This window comes from Lichenostomus cassidix, unplaced genomic scaffold (genome assembly GCF_008360975.1).
Source record: "Lichenostomus cassidix isolate B80296 unplaced genomic scaffold, HeHo_3.0 HiC_scaffold_33, whole genome shotgun sequence".
Classification (NCBI taxonomy): Eukaryota; Metazoa; Chordata; class Aves; order Passeriformes; family Meliphagidae; genus Lichenostomus; species Lichenostomus cassidix.
This window is the reverse complement of record NW_028147632.1, coordinates 2,432,754-2,452,926: the sequence shown is the minus strand read 5'-3', so window position 1 is coordinate 2,452,926 and position 20,173 is coordinate 2,432,754. Positions and strand designations below refer to the sequence as shown.

The 20,173-nt window shown below is 60.2% G+C and overlaps 3 protein-coding genes and 1 long non-coding RNA gene across 6 annotated transcripts in view; 2 read left to right on the top strand and 2 right to left on the bottom strand.

Moving 5' to 3' along the window:
- Nucleotides 1-1,279: 1,279 nt before the first annotated feature.
- On the top strand, nucleotides 1,280-5,459 carry LOC146421473 (uncharacterized). The gene is made up of 3 exons (XM_085047370.1): nucleotides 1,280-1,370; nucleotides 2,345-2,729; nucleotides 4,980-5,459. Exons 1-3 carry the CDS (start codon nucleotides 1,347-1,349, stop codon nucleotides 5,450-5,452), a joined length of 882 nt encoding a protein of 293 aa, XP_084903496.1. The 5' UTR covers nucleotides 1,280-1,346; the 3' UTR covers nucleotides 5,453-5,459.
- A 420-nt stretch (nucleotides 5,460-5,879) lies between these two features.
- Nucleotides 5,880-7,823, top strand: LOC146421472 (uncharacterized). Of its 2 annotated transcripts, XM_085047343.1 has the most exons (3): nucleotides 5,880-6,027; nucleotides 6,079-6,140; nucleotides 6,724-7,823. In XM_085047343.1, the coding sequence occupies exons 1-3, from the start codon at nucleotides 5,880-5,882 to the stop codon at nucleotides 7,669-7,671; spliced, it is 1,158 nt and encodes a 385-aa protein (XP_084903469.1). In that variant the 3' UTR covers nucleotides 7,672-7,823. The 2 variants fall into 2 exon arrangements, with proteins under 2 accessions (XP_084903469.1, XP_084903468.1); XM_085047342.1 differs by having other exon boundaries at nucleotides 5,880-6,140.
- A 4,800-nt stretch (nucleotides 7,824-12,623) lies between these two features.
- The window catches only part of LOC146421469 (ras/Rap GTPase-activating protein SynGAP-like), a 53,162-nt gene continuing 45,612 nt past the window's right edge, over nucleotides 12,624-20,173 (bottom strand). The window contains exon 20 of the mRNA XM_085047156.1: nucleotides 12,624-12,920. Coding sequence (XP_084903282.1) covers nucleotides 12,773-12,920 — 148 coding nt within the window. The 3' untranslated portion in view covers nucleotides 12,624-12,772. The remainder of the gene's footprint in view (nucleotides 12,921-20,173) is intronic.
- On the bottom strand, nucleotides 12,935-15,676 carry LOC146421471 (uncharacterized). Of its 2 annotated transcripts, none has more exons than XR_014848684.1 (3): nucleotides 15,591-15,676; nucleotides 15,264-15,441; nucleotides 12,935-13,528 (listed from the first exon to the last, which is right to left on the bottom strand). It is a non-coding gene; the product is annotated as an uncharacterized LOC146421471 (long non-coding RNA). The 2 variants fall into 2 exon arrangements; XR_014848685.1 differs by lacking the exon at nucleotides 12,935-13,528 and adding an exon at nucleotides 15,000-15,048 and having other exon boundaries at nucleotides 15,088-15,441.

Below are 20,173 nucleotides of genomic sequence, written 5' to 3'. Positions count from 1 at the left end.
ATTTACGCTTTCAAGGCCCCATTATCCCCTCAGCACCCCATTATCCCCTCAGCACCCTGACTTACCCCTCACGGCTCCATTTCCCCTTCCACAATCCCATTCAGTCCCTCAGGAGCTCTGGGTTGGCAATGTGTCACCATGGAAACCTCACCGGGAACTTTCCAGGCCTTTATGGTTTGGTTTGCATGGGAAACGTGATCCTGAGAGGGGAAATTGGGTGTGGGAAGGGTAAATAGGGGTGTGGGAAGGGTAAATAGGATGTGGGAAGGGTAAATAGGATGTGGGAAGGGTTAATGTGATCCTGAGGGGGTAAATAGGGTCTGGGAAGGGGAAATGGGGTCTTGAGGGGATAAATGGGGTCCTGAGGGGGTAAGTGGGGTCTGGAGAGGGTAAATGAAGTCCTGAGGGGCTAAATCAGGGCCTGAGGGGGTAAATGGGATCCTGAGGTGATCAATGGGATCCTGAGGTGATCAATGGGATCCTGAGGGAGTAAATCAGGGCCTGAGGGGGTAAATGGGATCCTGGCAGGAGAAATGAGGCCCTGAGGGGGGAAATGGGGTCCTGAAGGAATAAATGGGGGATTGAGGGGATAAATGGGGTACTGAAAGGATAAATGGGGGATTGAGGGGATAAATGGGGTCCTGAAGGAATAAATGGGGGATTGAGGGGATAAATGGGGTACTGAAAGGATAAACGGGGGATTGATGGAGTAAACGAGGTCCTGAAAGGATCAGTTGGGTCCTGAGGGGGTAAATGGGATCCTGGCAGGAGAAATGAGATCCTGAGGGGTAAATGATGCCCTGAGGGGGTAAATGGGATCCTGAGTGGACAAATGGGGACCTGAGGGGTAAATGAGGTCCTGAAAGGATCAGTTGGGTCCTGAGGGGATAAATCAGGGTCCTGGCAGGGCAAATCCAGGCCCTGGGTGGGTCAATGGGTCCTGAGGGGGTAAATCAGGGTCCTGGCAGGGCAGATGGAGCTCTGGGGGGTCAGTCAGGGTCCTGGCAGGGCAGATGGAGCCCTGGGGGTCAGTCAGGGTCCTGAAAGGATCAGTTGGGTCCTGAGGGGATAAATCAGGGTCCTGGCAGGGCAGATGGATTCCTGGGGGTCAGTCAGGGTTCTGGCAGGGCAGATGGAGCTCTGGGGAGGTCAGTCAGGGTCCTGGCAGGGCAGATGGAGCACTTTGGGGGTCGGTCAGGGTCCTGAGGGGTTCAGCTCGGCCCTGCAAGGGTCAGTCAGGGTCCTGGCAGGGCAGATGCAGCCCCAGGGGGAGGATCAGGCTGTGGGTCACTCCCTCCTCTCAGCCTCGACGCCCTCAGAGCTCAGAGCTCAGCCGGAGCCTCCGGATGCTGCTGGCCATGGAGCCCAAGGTCAGTGACCCCAGACCCTGAGGGGGCTTTGGGGGAAATCTGGGGGGGTTTTGGGGGGATTTGGGGTGGTTTTTGGGGGTTTTAGGAGGGTTTGGGAATCCCCAAGGCCTCGGGCGTGGCTGGGAGAGAAAAGGGAAGTGGAACAATCCGGAGTGTGTGGAGCTCAGAGGGGCTGGGCAGGGAGGGCAAGGGGCTGAGAACCCCAAATTGCTGGTGGGAAACCCCAAAACCTCCCCTGGGCACCTGGGAACCCCAAAACCTCCTGGGAGCCTCACCTGGGCACCTGGGAAGCCTCAAATTTCTGGGAATTGTGACTTGGGAAGATCCAAAATCACTGGGGAGCTTCAACTGGGACTCCCAAAATCTCACCTGGGAGCCCCAAAATCTCACCTGGGAACCCCAAATCCCTTGGGATCTTCACCTGGGCACCTGGGAACTCCCAAATCCTCACTTGGGCACTTGGGAAGCCCCAAATCTTTGGGAATTCTTACCTGGGAAGCCCCAAATCCCCAGGGAGCCTCCTTGGGATCCCCAAAAACACCTGGGGAGTCTCACCTGGGAACCCCAAATCCTTTGGGAACTTCACCTGGGAGCCCCAAAACCTCACCTGGGGTCCCCCAAATCTCACCTGGGACCCCCAAATACCCTTAAAACCTCACCTGGGACCCCTAAATCTCCTTAAAACCTCACCTGGGACCCCTTGAACTCCCCCAAACCTCACCTGGGACGCCCAAATACCCTTAAAACCTCACTTGAAATCCCCCAAAACCTCATCTGGGAATCCCAAACCCCCTTGAACTCCCCTAAAACCCCATCTAGGATCCCCCAAACCTCACCTGGGACCCCCAAATCCCCTCAAAACCTCACCTGGGATCCCCAAATCCCCTCAAAACCTCACCTGGGACCCCCAAATCCCCTCAAAACCTCACCTGGGACCCCTCAAAGCCCCCTAACCCCCCTTCCCCTGTCCCCAGGTGTGCCCCCCTCCCCACCCCCCCGAGGTGACCCAGGCAGTGACCGCTCGCCACCGAGCCCTGCTGGCCCTGGTGGCTTTGGCCAAAGCCTTGGGGACACCGGACTGTGTCCCCACCGCCCTGGCCGAGGCCGAGGCCGCGCTGTCCGAGGCGCAGCTGGCCCTGCAGGCTCTGCAGGCCGCCTGGGAGGCCGCGGTGGCCCCGGCGGTGGCCTTGGGGACAGTAGGGGACGAGGACGGGCAGGCGCTGGGGCTGCTGGCGGCAGCGGCCGAGGCGGCGGCGGCAGAGTTTGAGCGAGAGGAGAGGCGGGCCAGGAGGGGACAGCGCTGGCTGCGGGCGGGACACGGCGTGGCCGTGGGGCTGATGGTGCTGTGCGCCGCTGTGTGTGAGTATAAACCAGTATGGACCAGTATAAACCAGTATAAACCAGTATGGACCAGTATAGACCAGTATGGACCAGTATAGACCAGTATAAACCAGTATGGACCAGTATAAACCAGTATAGACCAGTATAAACCAGTATGGACCAGTATAGACCAGTATAAACCAGTATGGACCAGTATAGACCAGTATAAACCAGTATGGACCAGTATGGACCAGTATAGACCAGTATAAACCAGTATAGACCAGTATGGACCAGTATAAACCAGTATAAACCAGTACAAACCAGTATGGACCAGTATAAACCAGTATAAACCAGTACAAACCAGTATGGACCAGTATAAACCAGTTTGGATGAGTTGGGCTCAGGGCTGGACATGGTGTGACCATGGGGGGGATGGTGCTGTGTGTGAGTGCAGACCAGTATGGACCAGTATGGACCAGTACAGACCAGTATGGACCGGTACAGACCAGTATAAACCAGTATGGACCATCAGGCAGCCTTACAGACCAGTTGAGACTTCCCACTGTCCTGACCAGTATGGACCGGTATAGACCAGTATGGACCAGTATAAACCAGTGTGGACCAGTACAGACCAGTATAAACCAGTACAGACCAGTATGGACCAGCAGGGAGCCCTACAGAGCAGTAGAGTTTTTCCCCTGCCCTCCCCAGTATGAACCAGTATAAACCAGTATGGACCAGTATAGACCAGTTCAGACCAGTACAAACCAGTATAGACCAGTACAGACCAGTATGGACCATCAGGCAGCCCTACGGACCAGGGGGGACTTTCCCCTTCCCTGACCAGTACAGACCAGTATAAACCAGTATAGACCAGTATGAGGCAGTATAGAGCAGCAGGGACCAGTTCAGCCCAGTATGGACCAGTATAGACCAGTTCAGCCCAGTATGGACCAGTATAGACCAGTTCAGCCCAGTATGGACCAGTATGAATGGCTACAGACCAGTAGAGACTTTGCTCTGCCCTGACCAGTAAGGACCAGTATAAACCAGTATAAACCAGTATGAACCAGTACAGACCAGTATGGACCAGCAGGGAGCCCTAGAGACCAGTAGAGCTTTCACCTTGCCCTGTCCAGTATGAACCAGTATGAACCAGTATGGACCAGTCCAGACCAGTATAGAGCAGCAGGGACCAGTATGAACCAATGTGGAGTAGTGCAACTAGTTCAGACCAGTATAGACCAGTTCAGACCAGTATGAACCAGTATAGACCAATCCAGACCAGTATGGAGCTGTGCAGAGCAGTAGAGACCTTCCTTGGCCCTGGGCCTGGGGACACTGGGATGGACTGGGGACACTGGGATGGTGACACTGGGCTGGTGCTGTGGGTGGAACTGGTGACACTGGGATGGTGACACTGGGATGACCCTGGGCTGGTGGCACTGGGATGACTCACTGGTCTGGTGACAACGGGGTGGGGACACTGGGAGGGGACTGGTGGCAGTGGGCTGGAACTGGTGGCACTGGGCTGGTGGCACTGGTGGCACTGGGATGGAACTGGGGACACTGGGCTGGTGGCACTGGGCTGGAACTGGTGGCACTGGGATGGTGGCACTGGGACAGGACTGAGGACACTGGGATGAACTGGACTGGTGACAGTGAGGTGTAACTGGTGGCACTGGGAGGGAACTGGGGACACTGGGATGGACTGGGGACACTGGGATGGACTGGGGACACTGGGCTGGTGACACTGGGATGAACTGGGGACACTGGGAGGGAACTGGGGACACTGGGATGGACTGGGGACACTGGGCTGGTGGCACTGGGCTGGAGCTGGTCGCACTGCGATGGTGACTGGGCTGGTGGCACTGGGCTGGAACTGGGATGGTGACAATGGGGTGGTGACACTGGACAGGAACTGAGGTGGTGGCACTGGGGTGGAACTGGGGACACTGGGATGGTGACACTGGGCTGGAACTGGTGACACTGGGCTGGAACTGGGGACACTGGGATGGTGACACTGGGCTGGAACTGGTGACACTGGGACAAGACTGGGGACACTGGGGATAGAACTGGGAGCATTGGGATGGTGACAGTGTCACCACCAGCGGTGGGCTGGAACTGGAGACACTGGGATGGTGGCACTGGGGTGGAACTGGTGACACTGGGCTGGTGACACTGGGATGGAACTGAGGTGGTGACACTGGGGTGGGACTGGTGTCACAGGCCTGGTGTCACTGCTCCATCCCCAGTGCCACCTGTGCCGTGTCCCCTCTGTCCCCGCAGTGTCCCTGGACTCAGCCCGCGCCGCCCTGGGGGTGGCCGAGGATTGTCACCTGCTGCTGGCCCTGGGCGCGGTGGCCCTGTCCTGCCAGGTGGCCCTGCGGGGCTTGGGGACATCGCGGCGTCACCTGCTCGGTGCCATCGGCCAGCATCGCGACATGGCGCAGCGCCTGCGTGACCGCGCCTGGCGGGTGGTGACAAGCAGGGCCACCGCCGAGGCCACCGCGGCCACCAGCAAGGCCATGGCGGCCGCCCGGGGGCGGCTGGAGGAGGTGACAGACGCGCTGGGGACGCTGGTGGCCGCTGTCAGGCAGGACAGGGAGGTGACACCGTGGGGGACGAGGGGACAGGGGTTTCCCGCCAGCGCCCGGGCGCTCGGGGACATCGTGGTGGCCTTGGGGACATCGCGGGGAGGGGACAGGGAGGTGACACGGAGGCTGCAGGAGGCGCAGGACGCGCTGGCAGGGCAGGGCTAGGGCAGGGTGGGGACACGGCGGGTGGCACTGTCACCGCTGGGGGTGGGGACAGCCCTTTGGGACCTTGGTGTCACCCCGGTGTCCTTCCCTTGGGGACACCAGGGACACCCCAAAGCCCCCTGTCCCAATCGGGGTCACCCCGATGTCCCCAACAAGGGGTGGGGACATCCACCCTGCTGTCCCCACATGACCCCAGTGTCCCCCATTGTCCCCAAGGGGTTCTGCTGGGGACACTCAGAGGACATTGGGGTCCTGTTGGGGACACTGGGGTCCCTGTTGGGCACCCTGAGGGGACATGGCAGGAGGACATTGGGGACATCAGGGCCCTGTTGGGGACATCAGGGTCACGCTAGGGACACTGAGGGGACATGGGACCCTGCTGGGGACACTGCGGGGACACTGAGGTCTCGATGGGGACATCGGGGTCATGTGGGGACACTCAGGGGTCCCGCTGGGGACATCGGGGGACATCGGTGACCCCGCGGTGGCCCCGCGGGCGGGGAGGGGGCGTGGCCGGGGCGGTGACGTCACCTCGCCCTGCCCCCCCGCCCCGCCACGTTCCCGCGTGTTCCCGAGTGTCCCCAAGAGTGTCCCCCGCAGTGCCACCCCGCCAGCGCCCCCCGCAGTGTCCCCGGAGTGTCCCCAAGGCGTCCCGGCAGTGTCCCCAGCGGCCATGGGGAACCCCGAGGTGCGACAATCCCGGCGCGGGGAGGGGACAGGAAGTGGCACAGGGAGGTGGCAGAGGGGACAGGGTGTGGCAAAGGGGGGACGGGAGGGGACAGAGATGGGGGTGGCAGGGGGCTGGAGGGGACCGAGGGTGGCAGGGGGGGACAGGGGAGTGGCAGAGGGGACAGTGGGGACAGGGAATGGGGTGGCAGAGGGGACAGTGGGGACAGGGAGCAGGGTGGCAGATGGGACGGGAGGGACACGGAGGGTGGCAGGAGGGGACAGGAGGGACAGCGGGGTGGTGGAGCGGACAGGGCGTGGCAGAGGGGACAGTGGGGACAGGGAATGGGGTGGCAGAGGGGACAGGAGGGACAGAGGGGACAGGGAATGGGGTGGCAGAGGGGACAGGGTGTGGCAAGGCGGGGCCAGGGGGTGGCAGAGGGACAGAGGGGACAGAGGGGACAGGGAGGTCCCCAGAGGGACAGCAGAGCCCTGCAGGGAGGGGACAAAGGGGACCCCGGGAGAAGACAGAAGGCCCTGAGGAGGGGACAAGGGCCACCCCGGAGGGGACAAAGGCCACGACAGCTGCCCTGTCCCCTCCGCAGCTGTCCCCGTCCCTGCTAGAGCCGCTGGTGGCCGTGGTGGCCACGCTGGGCGAGCTGGCGGCCACCGTGGCCGGGCCGTGTGGGGACATCCAGCTGGCCGTGTCCCCAGGGTCCCTGCACAGAGCCCTGGAGACCTTCGCGGGCCACCTGGGGGACACCCTGGGCCACCCCGGGGCCACCTCCCTGGGCCGCGCGCTGGCCACCCCGGGTGCCACCAGGGCCGAGCTGCTGGCCGAGGCCACCTCCTGGCGGGGCTCGGTGGCCGCGCTCGGGGACAGCTGGGCCCGGCTGGCCAGGGAGGCCACCGAGCTGCGCGACGCCTGCAGGGACGCGGCCACCGCCGGGGACAGTGCCACCGGCCGGGCTGGGGACCTGCAGGCCAAGGCCACCCGCTGGGGGACAGCTGGGGACAACCTGGTGGCCACAGCCCGGCGGCTGCCGGTGGCCCTGAGCGAGGACAGTGCGGACAAGGCGGTGGCCAAGCACGCCACCCGGCTGGCCGAGGCCACCGAGGAGCTGGCGACAGCCCGCGAGGACTACGAGGTGGCCATCGTGGCCAGCAGCCAGGCGGGGGCGATGGCCAGGAGGGCACGGCGAGCGGCGCTGGCCGCGGAGCCGCTGGGGCGCTTGGTGGCCGCGTGTGACAAAGCCACCTGCTTGCCCCGGGAGCTGCTGCGCAGGCTCGGCGACATCGCGGCCACCCTGCAGGGCGCGCGGCAGGTGACCCGCGGTGTCCCCGAGGCCGCGGTGGCCGCGGTGGCCGAGGCCGAGCGGCTGTGGGAGGCCAGCGCCCGCCTGGCCCGGCGTCACCTGCGGGGGACACTTGGGGACATCCGCGAGCTGCTCTACACCGCCCCCGGTGACCTCGGTGGCCCCAGCGGTCACTCGGTGGCCGAGCGATGCCAAAAGGCCATCGAGGACATCCCGAGGCTGCTGCGGGGACAGTGACGTCACCGCCGGGACGTCACCGGGGCGGTGACATCATCGGGCCGAGGTGTCACCGGTGTCACTTGTCCCCTCCCCCCCCAGATGGGTTTTGAGCAAAATTTGGGGAATTTTTGGGGAATTTTCATTAAAATTGTCCCAAATTTCGATGGGAATTCCTGCAGTGACGTCACTGGGGACACCTGGGGACACCTGGGGACACTTGGGGACACTTGGGGACACTTGGGGACACTTGGGGACACTTGGGGACAGGAAATTGCCTGGGAAGAGGGGGAGGAACGGAGGGGAAATTTGGGACAAACGGTGTGGAATTTGGGGTGAATTTAGGGGAAATTTGGGGTAAATTCATAGAGAATTTGGGGATAATTCGTTGGAGATTTTGGGTAAAAATTGCTGGAAATTTGGGGTGAATTCGTGGGGAATTTGGGGTGAATTCGTGGGGAATTTGGGGTGAATTCGTGGGGAATTTGGGGTGAATTTAGGGGAAATTTGGGGTGAATTCGTGGGAAATTTGGGGATATTTCATGAGGAATTTGGGGTGAGTTTGTGGGAAATTTGGTAGAATTCATTTGGGGAGAATTTGTGGGGATTTGGGATTTTGTGTGATTTAGGATTTCTGGGGATTTGGGATTTGATGGGATTTGGGCTTTTCTGAGATTTAGGATTATTTGGGATTTGGGACTTTGTGGCTCTTGGTCTGTGGGATTTGGGGTTATTTGGGGGTTTTTGGGATTTGTTTTTATTTTATGGGATTTGGGATGATTTGGGGTCCAGCAGCACTTGGGATTTGGGATTTTTTAGGATCCAGGATTTGGGATTTGAGATGATTTGGGATTGGATTTGGGGATCCAGCAGCATTTGGGATCTGGGATGTTTTAGGATTTGGGATTTGAGGTCATTTAGGATCGTTTGGGATTCAGGATTTGGGATCATTTCTTGGGATCCAGAAGGATCTGGAATTTGGGATTTTTTGGGATCCAGAATTTGGGATTTGAGATATTTTGGGATTTTTTTTTCGGATCCAGCAGCATTTGGGATCTGGGAATTTTTGGGAATTTTTTGGATTTTTTTGGATCCTCCAGGATTTGGGATTTGGGATTTTTTGGGATTATTTTTTTCGATCCAGCAGCATTTGGGGTTTGGGATTTTTTTTGGATTTTTTTGGATCCTCCAGGCTTTGGGATTTGAAATATTTTGGGATAATTTCTTGGGATCCAGCAGCATTTGGGATTTGGGATTTTTTGAGGTCCAGGATTTGGGATTTGAGATCGTTTGGGATTATTTTTTTCGGATCCAGCACCATTTGGGATTTAGGATATTTTGGGATCATTTGGGATCCTCAGGGTCCTTTCGGCGCTTTCCCCACCCCCCATTGATAGCCCCGCCCAGGCCACGCCCCTTCCCCACACCCCCATTCATTTCCCGGTAAGCCCCGCCCCTTCCCGCTCTCCCTTTCCCGCCACTCCCAGGCCACGCCCCTTTCCCACGCCTCCATTCATTTCCCAACAAGCCCCGCCCCTTCCCTCACCCCCACCACTCCCAGACCACGCCCCTCCTCTCCCCATTGGTCCCCGCAGGCCCCGCCCCTCTCCCGGCCCCGCCCCCGGTGGGCGTGGCTACAAGACCGATCCGCGTTTATTGAAAGGCTCCGCGCAGCGGCGGCCCCGGGGGGTGGAGCCAGCCCGGCCCCACCGGGGGGGCTCGGGGGGTCCGGGGGGTCCGGGGGGCCCGGAGGGGCCGGGGGGGCTCGGGGGGCCCGGGGGTGGAGCCAGCCTGCCCCGGGGCCCAACGCGGGCCGGGGGGCTCGGGGGCTCGGGGGGAGGGGCGACCGGTGAGTGGTGGGGGTCTCATGGGTGGGGGAGGTGGCGGGAGTGGGGGCGGTGAGGGGAGGGGCGTGATTTGGGGGGTGGTCTCGCGGTGGGGGAGGGGCGGTGATTTGAGGGGTCCCATGGGTGGGGGAGGGGCGGCGATGGGGGTCCCATGGGTGGGGGAGGGGCTGTGATTTTGGGGGTCTCATGGCTCGGGGGGTCCCGGTGCTCTGGGGGTCGGGGCGGTGCCGGGGGGTCCCGGTGCGGGGGGTGCCCCGGGGGTCGGGGGTCGGGCTCCCCGGTGGTCTCGGGGGGACAGGAGCGAGCCCCAGGGACCCCCCGGTGCTGTGCCCCCCCCGTGCCGTGCCGTGCCGTGCCCCCCGCGCTCCCGGGGGGCACACGGGGGGTCGGGTCCGGGTCCGGGTCCGGTCGGGGGGTTCGGTACACGGGGGGTTCCAGTCCAGTCCCAGTCCTGCTGCCCGGGGGGCTCTGCTCGGGGGGCGCCAGGAGGGTCCAGTTCGGTGCTGGTGCACGAGGGGGGGCCGGGGAGCGATCGGGGGGTCCCGGTGAGCGATTGGGGGGGGTCCCGGTGATCCATGGGGGGGTCCCGGTGATCGATCGGGGTCCCGGTGATCGATGGGGGTCCCGGTGATGGTGCGATGGGGGAATCCGGTGCCCGGTGATCGATTGGGGGTCCTGGTGATCGATGGAGTGCCGGTGATCGATGGGGTCCCGGTGATCGATGGGGGTCCCGTGAGCGATCGGGGGATCCCTGGTGATAACGGGGGGGGGGCGGTGGTCCCGGTGCACGGCGATCGATGGGGGTCCCGGTGATCGATGGGGGTCCCGGTGACCGATCGGGGGGTCCCTGGTGATAACGGGGGTCGGGGCGGTGGTCCCGGTGCACGGCGATCGATGGGGGTCCCGGTGATCGATGGGGGGTGTGTCCGGTGGTCCCGGTGCTCGGGTGGGGGTCCCGGTGCACGGTGATCGATGGGGGCTCCCGGTGATTGATGATGGGGGTCTCTCCGGTGGTCCCGGTGCCTGGAGGGGGCGGTGCTTCATGGTGGGCGGGGGTCGGTGGTCCCGGTGCGCGGTGATCGATAGGGGGTGCCGGTGATCGATGATGGGGGGCTCTCCGGTGGTCCCAGTGCACGGTGATCGATAGGGGGTCCTGGTGATCGATAGGGGGTGCCGGTGATCAATGGGGGGTCCCGGTGATCGATGGGGGTCTCTCCGGTGATCGATGGGGGTCTCTCCGGTGGTCCCGGTGCACGGCTGGAGGGAGGTGACAGAGTCCCGAGGGTGGCGGTGCTCTATGGGGGTGTCCCGGTGGTCCTGGGTGGTGACACTCGGGGGTCTCGGTGCAGGGGGTCCTGATGCATGGGGGGTCCTGATGCATGGGGGGTGGTCCCGGTGTAAGAGCATGGTGATATTCGAGGGTCCCGGTGGTCCAGGATGGTGACACTCGAGGATGGTGACACTCGAGGATGGTGACACTCGGTGGTCCCGGTGTGGTGGGGGGGTGATCCCGGTGCTGGGAGGGGTCCTGATGAGGTGGGGGGTGATCCCAGTGCACGAGGATGGTGACAGTCGGGGGTCCCGGTGCTCGAGGGGGTCCTGATGAGGTGGGGGTGAGGACGGTGACATTCGGGGGTCCCGGTGCACGGGGATGGTGACATTTGGGGGTCCCGGTGTAAGAGGATGGTGACACTCGAGGATGGTGACACTCGGTGGTCCTGGTGCATGGGGATGGTGACACTCGAGGATGGTGACACTCGGGGGTCCTGGTGCATGGGGATGGTGACACTCGGGGGTCCCGGTGCACGGGGATGGTGACATTTGGGGGTCCCGGTGCACGGGGATGGTGACATTTGGGGGTCTCTGTGTACGATGGGGGTCCTGATGCGGTGGGGATGGTCCCGGTGTAAGAGGATGGTGACACTCGAGGGTCCCGGTGTAAGAGGATGGTGACACTCGAGGGTCCCGGTGTAAGAGGATGGTGACACTCGAGGGTCGCGGTGCACGGGGACATCGGAGCAGGGTGGTCCCGGTGCCCCGGGGGTTCTGCTCGAGGGTCCCGCTGGTCGATGATGGTGACATTTGGGGGTCCCGGTGCACGGGGACGGTGACACTCGAGGATGGTGACATTCGAGGATGGTGACACTCGGGGGTCCCAGTGCACGGGGATGGTGACACTCGAGGGTCCCAGCGGTGGGGAGGTGACAGTGGTGGGGGTGACAGCGGTCGAGAATGGTGACATTCAAGGGTCAGGGCCAGCCCGGGGGACACTGCTGGGTGACACTCTTGTACCAGGAGCTGGGGACATCAGGAGGTAGTGGCACCGAGAGCTGGTGGCGCCAGGAGCTGGCGACACAGGGAGCTGGTGGCGCCAAGAGCTGGTGACATCAAGAGCTGGTGGCACAAGAGGCTCTCACCCCCCTTTCCTCTCCCGCGGGGACCTGGTGACACGAGGAGCTGGTGGCACCGAGAGCTGGTGACACCGAGAGCCGGTGACACGAGGGGCTAGTGACACGAGGAGGTGGTGGCACCGAGAGCCGGTGACACGAGGGGCTAGTGACACGAGGAGCTGGTGGCACCGAGAGCTGGTGACACGAGGATCCCCCGCGGTTCCTCTCGGTGACACGGGGACACGGTGGCACGAGGGATCTCCTCGCACGGGGACACGGTGACACGAGTGGCTGTCGCACCAGGACCCCCCCAGCTCCTCTCGGTGACACCGGGCGGTGGTGGCACGGGGACCCTCGTGTGACATGGTGGCACGGGGACCCTGTGGCGAGGCTGTCGCTGTCCCCTGCGGCACGAGGAGCCCTTTGGGGGGGGGATGGGTGGGTGGGGGGAACCCCGACTGATTCCTCACGCGGGGGGGGAGAGAACCCCAAAAATTCCCTTTTCCTTCTTTCCTTCGCTCGAGGACCCCCAAATTCCTCACGCGAGGACCCCCAAATTCTCCCCAAATTCCTCACGCGAGGACCCCCAAATCCCTCGCGCGAGGACCCCCAAAATCCCCCCAAATTCCTCGCGCGAGACCCCCATTTCCCCAAATTCCTCGCGCGAGGACCCCCAAATTCCCCCCAAATCCCCTCGCGCGAGGACCCCCAGCTCTTTCCCTCCTCCTCCCCTCCTCCTCCTCCTCCTCCTCACCCCGGGGGTCTCCGGGCTCTCCCCCCCCGCCCTCCCCTCTGCCCCTCTCCCCCCAGGCCTGGGGGGTTCGGGGGTGCCGAGGGGGTCGCGGCGCGGTGTCGGGGGGGTCCCGGCGACCCCCGGGGCGGGGGTTAGTGCTCAGCAGCGGGGCCGCGCCGCTCGCAGCCGTTGGCCGTGATCGGGGGTGGCGGGGGCGGAGGCGGGGGCCGCCCGGGGACCCCCCCGGCCCCCCAGATCACACCCGGGTCTGCTGCACCCACGGCGGAAAGCTGCCTCTCCTGCAAGGCACCGAGGGGGCTCATTCACCCCCCCGCCCCCTGAAGTGTCCCTGAAGTGTCCCTAAAGCGTCCCCAGCCCGCCCCGCCCCCACCCCCGCGCGGTGCTCGACTCACCTGCCACACCGGCGCGGGGACATCGGGGGGACGGACCCCGAAAGCCGGGGGGATCGACCCGAAATCCACCCCGGCCCCGCCCCCCGAGAGCATCCCGGGACTAAAGGGTTAACCCCGGGACTAAAGGGTTAACCCAAATCCCCCTGAATTTAACCCCGAGGCTAAAGGGTTAACCCGAATTCCCCGAATTTAACCCTGAGACTAAAGGGTTAATCCCGAGACTAAAGGGTTAACTCAAATCCCCTGAATTTAACCCCGAGGCTAAAGGGTTAACCCAAATCCCCTAAATTTAACCCTGAGACTAAAGGGTTAACCTAAATCCCCTAAATTTAGCCCTGAGACTAAAAAGTTAATGCTGACCCTAAAAAAATCCATCCTGACCCTAAAGAATCAATCCTCATCCCCTAAATTTAACCCCAAGACTAAAGGGTTAACCCAAACCCCCTGAATTTTACCCCGAGACTAAAGGGTTAATCCTGACCCTAAAAATCCATCCTGGCCCTGAAAAATCCATCCCGATCCCCTAAATTTAACCCTGACACTAAAGAGTTAACCCCGACCCTAAAAATTTAACCCCAAGCCCCTAAATTTAACCCCGAGCCTAAAGAGTTAACCTTGACCCTAAAAAATCCATCCTGACCCTAAAGAATCAATCCTGATCCCCCAAATTTGACCCCAAGCCTAAAGGGTTAACCTTGACCCTAAAAAACCAATCCTGATCCCCTGGATTTAACCCCAATCCTAAAAAATAACTCTGACCCTAAAGAATTAGCCCTGGCCCTAAAATTAACCCTGACCCTAAAAAAACCAATCCCGATCCCCTGAATTTAACCCCGAGACTAAAGAGTTAACACTGACCCTAAAAAATCCATCCTGACCCTAAAGAATCAATCCTGATGCCCTAAATTTAACCCCGAGACTAAAGAGTTAACCCCGAGCCTAAAGGGTTAAACCTGACACTAAAGAGTTAACCCCGACCCTAAAAAATTAGCCCCGATCCCCTAAATTTAACCCCGAGACTAAAGGGTTAACCCTGACCCTAAAAAATCAATCCTGATCCCCTGGATTTAACCCTGATCCTAAAAAATTAACTCTGACCCTAAAGAATTAATCCCGAGCCTAAAGAATTAACCCTGACCCTAAATAAACAGTCCTGATCCCCTAAATTTAACCCCGAGACTAAAGAGTTAACTCTGACCCTAAAAAAATCAATCCTGATCCCCTAGATTCAACCCCAATCCTATAAAATTAACGCTGACCCTAAAGAATTAACTCTGGCCCTAAAGAATTAATCCTGATCCTAAAGAATTAACCCTGGCCCTAAAAAACCAGTCCTGGCCCTAAAAAATCCATCCCAATCCCCTAAATTTAACCCCGAGACTAAAGAGTTAACACTGACCCTAAAAATCAATCCTGATCCCCTAAATTTAACCCCGAGCCTAAAGGGTTAACCCTGACACTAAAGAGTTAACCCCGACCCTAAAAAATTAACCTCGAACCCCCCAAATTTAACCCCGAGCCTAAAAAATTAACCCCAACCCTAAAAAATCAATCCTGGCCCTAAAAAACCCAATCCTGATCCCCTGAATTTAACCCCGACCCTAAAAAACTAACCCCGACCCTAAAAAACTAACCCCAACCCTAAAAAACTAACCCCGACCCCAAAATTAACCCAAATCCCCTAAATAATTAACCCGAAGCCTAAAAAGATTCACCCTGTTCCTAAAGAATTCATCCTGACCCCATAAATCCTGACCTTAAAATTAGCCCTGACCCTAAACAATTAGCCCTGACCCTAAATAATTAATTATCACCCTAAAACATTAACCCTGACCCTAAACAATTAATTCTCACCCTAAACAATTAGCCCTGACCCTAAACAATTAATTTTGACCCTAAACAATTAATTCTCACCCTACAACATGAACCCCGGCCCCCTAAATTTAACCCCGACCCAAAATATCTAACCCCGACCCTAAATATTTAACCCCGACCCTAAAAAACTAACCCTGACCCTAAATAACTAACCCTGACCCTAAAAAATTAACCCTGACCCCAAAAAATCAATCCTGATCCACTAAATGTAGTCCCAAGCCTAAAAAATTAATCCTGATCCCCTAAAAAATTAACCCTGACCCCAAAAAATCAATCCTGACCCCAAAAAATTAATCCCGACCCTAAAAAATTAATCCTGACCCTAAAAATTTAACCTCAACCCTAAAACAGTGACCCCAAGAAATGAAGGCAAATCGCCCTAAATTTGTCCTAATCCCACCCAAACCTGAGGCGATTTGCCCCAAAATTGTTCCCAAACCCCAAATTGTCCCCAAATCCCCGAATTGTCCCCAAACCTCCAAATTATCCCTAAACCCCTGAATTGTCCCTAAACCCCAAGTTGTCCTTAAACCCTGAATTATCCCTAAACCTCCAAATTGTCCCTAAAGCTGAAATTGTCCCCAAACCCCTGAATTGCCCCTAAACCTCCAAATTGTCCCTAACCCCCTGAATTGTCCCCAAACCCCTGTAGTGTCCCTAAACCCCTGAATTGTCACTAAACCCCAAATTGTCCCTAAACCTCCAAATTGTCCCTAAACCCCCGAATTGTCCCTAAACCCCTGAAATGTCCCCGAAGCCCAAATTGTCCCCAAACCCCTGTAATGTCCCCAAACCCCTGTAATGTCCCCAAACCCCCGAATTGTCCCCAACCCCCCGCACTGTCCCCAATCCCCCCCCGCTGTCCCCACCGCCCGCTGTCCCCTCCCGCAGTGACAGGACATGGCACACGACACAGGTGTCCCCTCCCCTCCCCTCCCCCCGCGGTGAGATGGGGACAGACAGGACAGAGCATGGTGACGATGGCGCGGCGCCAGCGCTGGGGACACCGGTGACACCCCGACAGCCCTCCCACCATGGGATGGTGGCACCTGAGGGGACATGGGGACACCTGGGCAGGTGACCCCAAATGATCCCCAGTGTCCCTGAGGGACATGGGGACATCTGAGTCGGTGTCACCAAAGTGTCCCCAGTGTCCCCTAAGGGTCCTCAGTGTCCACGAGGGACATGGGGACACCTGGAGGGACATGGGGACACCTGAGTTGGTGTCACCAAAGGGTCCCCAGTGTCCCCAAAGGGTCCTCAGTGTCCACGAGGGACATGGGGACACCTGCAGGGACATGGGGACAGCGGGGGAGGTGACCCCAAAAGGTCCCCAGTGTCCCCAAAGGACATGGGGACACCAGGAAGGACATGGGGACACCAGGAGGGACATGGGGACACCTGAGTTGGTGTCACCAAAGTGTCCCCAGTGTCCATGAGGGACATGGGGACACCTGGAGGGACATGGGGACACCGGGGGTTATGTCCCCAAAGGGTCCCCAGTGTCCATGAGTGACCCTTTGGGGACACCAGGAGGGACACGGGGACACCAGGAGGGACATGGGGACACCACTCGCGGTGTCCCCAAAGGGTCCCCAGTGTCCCTAAAGGACATGGGGACACCTGGGTTGGTGTCCCCAAGGGGTCACCAGTGTCCTCGAGGGACATCTGGAGGGACATGGGGACACCAAGAGGGACATGGGGACATCTCGGGTGATGTCCCCAAAGGGTCCCCAGTGTCCCCGAGGGACACAGGGACACAGGAGGGACAGGAGGACACCAGGAGGGACATGGGGACACCTCGGTCCATGTCCCCAGGGGACATGGGGACACCAGGAGGGACATGGGGACACCAGGGGTGGTGTCCCCAAGGGGTCCTGAGGGACATGGGGACACAGCAAGGACATGGGGACATTCCAGACCTGTGTCCCCAAGGGGTCTGCAGTGTCCCCAGGGGACATGGGGACACAGGAGGGACATCAAGGGACATGGGGACACCTGGATCTGTGTCCCCAATGGTCCCAGTGTTCCCAAGGGACACCGCAGATCCGTGTCCCCAAATGTCCCCAAATGTCCCCAAGGGTCCCTGAGGGACATGGGAAGGACGTGGGGACACCAGAGCATCTTGGGGACACCTGGATCCATGTCCCCAGTGTCCCTTGGGGACAGAAAAGGGTCTTGGGGACATTCCAGATCCATGTCCCCAGTGTGCCAGGAGACATGGGGACACCAGAGGGACATGGGGACACTCCAGATCCATGTTCCCAGTGGTCCCCAGTGTCCCCAAGGGACATGGGGACATCTCAGACCCATGTCCCCAAATGTTCCCGGTGTCCGTTGGGGACACCAGAGGGTCTTGGGGACATCTCGGATCTGTGTCCTCAGGAGTCCCAGTGTCCCCTGGGGACAAGGGAAGGACAAGGGGACACAGGAGGGACAGCTGGATCTGTGTCCCCAAGGGGTCACAGTGTCCCTTGGGGACAAGGGAAGGACATGGGGACACAGGAGGGTCTTGGGGACATCTCAGATCTGTGTCCCCAAGGGTCCCCAGTGTCCCTGAGGGACATGGGGACATTGCAGATCTGTGTCCCCAAGGGTCCCCGGTGTGTCTGAGGGACATGGGGACACCGGAGGGACATGTCCCCAGTGTTCCCAGTGTCCCTTGGGGACACAGGAGGGTCTTGGGGACATCTCGATCCATGTCCCCAGATGTTCCCAATGTCCCTTAGGGACACCAGAGGACCGTGGGGACATCTCAGATCCATGTCCCCAAGGGTCCCCAGTGTCCCTGAGGCACACAGAAGGGACATGGGGACACCAGAGGATCTTGGGGACATCTCAGATCTGTGTCCCCAAGGGTCCCCAAGGGTCCCAGTGTCCCTGGGGGACATGGGAGGGACATGGGGACACAGGAGGGTCTTGGGGACATTGCAGATCTGTGTCCCCAATGTTCCCAATGTCCCTTGGGGACACCAGAGGGACATGGGGACAGCTGGATCTGTGTCCCCAAGTGTTCCCAGCATCCCTTGGGGACACCAGAGGGACATGGGGACACAGGAGGATCTTGGGGACATCTGGGATTCATGTCCCCAAGGGGTCACAGAGTCCTGGAGGGACAAGGGGAGGACATGGGGACACTGCAGGGCCTTGGGGACATCGCAGATCTGTGTCCCCAAGGGGTCCCAGTGTCCCTCGGGGACATCGCAGATCTGTGTCCCCAACGGTCCCAGCGTACCCGAGGGACATGGGGACACAGCAGGGACATGGGGACAGCTGGATCTCTGTCCCCAGTGCTCCCATTGTCCCCATGGGACATACAAGGCTCTTGGGGACACTCCAGATCCATGTCCCCAAATGTCCCCAAAGGTCCCAGTGTCCCTAAGGGACATGGAAAGGACATGGGGACACCAGAGGACCTTGGGGACATCTCGGATCTGTGTCCCCAGAGGGTCCCAATGTCCCTGGGGGACAAGGGAAGGACATGGGGACACAAAAGGACCTTGGGGACATTGCAGATCCGTGTCCCCAATGTTCCCAATGTCCCTTGGGGACACCAGAGGGACATGGGGACATTCCAGATCCATGTCCCCAAGTGTTCCCAATGTCCCTTGGGGACACCAGAGGGACATGGGGACATTCCAGATCCATGTCCCCAAGTGTTCCCAATGTCCCTTAGGGACACCAGAGGACCTTGGGGACAGCCGGCTCCGTGTCCCCAAGTGTCCCCGGTGTCCCCGGTGGCCCGGGGGTGGCGGGGAGGGGACAAGGACCCACCTGGGGTGTCACCGGTGGCCGAAGGTCCGGTGCCACTGGCCGGCCAAGGCCGCGCTACCTGACGGACAGCTGTGACAAGAGAGACACGGGAGGGGACATCAGGGCCACCGCGGCCGCCCACACGGCCTGTGGCCCTGAGGTGGCACCGGGGTGGCCCTGAGGTGGCCCTGAGGTGGCACCGGGGGGACCCCGACCCGAGGAGGGGGCGCGGGAACGGCCCCGTCAGCGGGGGGGGACAGCCTTGGGGACACCGGGGTGGCCTTGGGGACACTGAGGTGGCCTCAGGGACACGGGAGTGGCGCTGTCCCTGCGGTGGGGGTGGGGCGGGGTGAGCTCCGCCCCGAAATGTCCCTCTGGTGTCACCCCTGTCCCTTCTGGGGTCACTCTGTCCCCTCTCGGGGTCACTTTGTCCCTTCTGGGGTCACGCTGTCCCCTCTCGGGGTCACTTTGTCTCTCCAGAGGTGGCCCTGTCCCCACTGGGGGTGGCCCTGTCCCTCTCAGGGGTCACTTTGTCCCCTCTGGGGGTGGCCCTGTCCCCTCTCGGGGTCACTCTGTCCCTCCAGGAGTGGCCCTGTCCTCGCTGGGGGTGGCCCTGTCACCCTCACGTCCCCCTGGGGGACACCAGGTCCCCTCTGGAGGTCACTTTGTCCCCTCTGGAGGTCATTTTGTCCCCTCTGGGGGTGGCCCTGTCACCTCTGGGGTCACTTTCTCCCCTCTTGGGGTCACTCTGTCCCCTCTGGGGGTCCCTCTGTCCCCTCCAGGGGTGGCCCTGTCCCTCCAGGGGTCCCTCTGTCCCCTCCAGGGGTGGCCCTGTCCCCCCGTGCCCCCCCAAGTGCCACCATGTCCCTCCCAGGGGTGGCCTTGTCCCCCCACAGCCCCCCCGGGGGTCCCCAACCCCCCCAGACACCCCAAAAACCCCATTAATCCCCCAAAACCCCAAAGACCCACCCGGGACACCCCCAGACCCCAAATAACCCAAAATACCCCAAACCCCCCCGGGGACACCCCCAGACCCCAAATAACCCAAAAATACCCAAACCCTCAAACAACCCAAAACCCCTAACACCCCCAGACCCCAAATAACCCCAAAACACCACCCCAGGACACCCCCAGACCCCAAATACCACCCAAAATACCCCAAAACCCCAATAACCTCCCCAAAACCCCCCAAACCCCCATCCAGGGACACCCGCAGACCCCAAAATCCCCAATAATCCCCCAAATCCCCCCCAAACCCACCAAAACACCCAAAAACACCAATAACCCCAAATAATCCCCCAATAAATTCCGCCAAACCCCATTCATCCTCGATAAATCCCCTCCCACAGACCCCAAAATCCCCAGGAACCCCAAACCCATCCCACAAACCCTAAATAAGCCCCATAATTTCCCCTGCCCAATAATCATAAATGCCTCATAAATCCCCCAAAACCCCCATAAATGCCCCAAAACCCCATAAATCCCCATAAATCCCAAATAACCTCCCAAATA

Excerpts from the sequence above, each read along its gene's own strand:
- LOC146421473 (XM_085047370.1), top strand. The coding sequence starts at position 1,347 with ATGCTGCTGGCCATGGAGCCCAAG. Across the intron at positions 1,371-2,344 it reads TGCTGGCCATGGAGCCCAAG|GTGTGCCCCCCTCCCCACCC; the intron begins GTCAGTGACCCC and ends CCCTGTCCCCAG. Across the intron at positions 2,730-4,979 it reads GGTGCTGTGCGCCGCTGTGT|TGTCCCTGGACTCAGCCCGC; the intron begins GTGAGTATAAAC and ends CTGTCCCCGCAG.
- LOC146421472 (XM_085047342.1), top strand. The coding sequence starts at position 5,880 with ATGTGGGGACACTCAGGGGTCCCGCTGGGGACATCGGGGGACATCGGT. Across the intron at positions 6,141-6,723 it reads CGGCCATGGGGAACCCCGAG|CTGTCCCCGTCCCTGCTAGA; the intron begins GTGCGACAATCC and ends TCCCCTCCGCAG.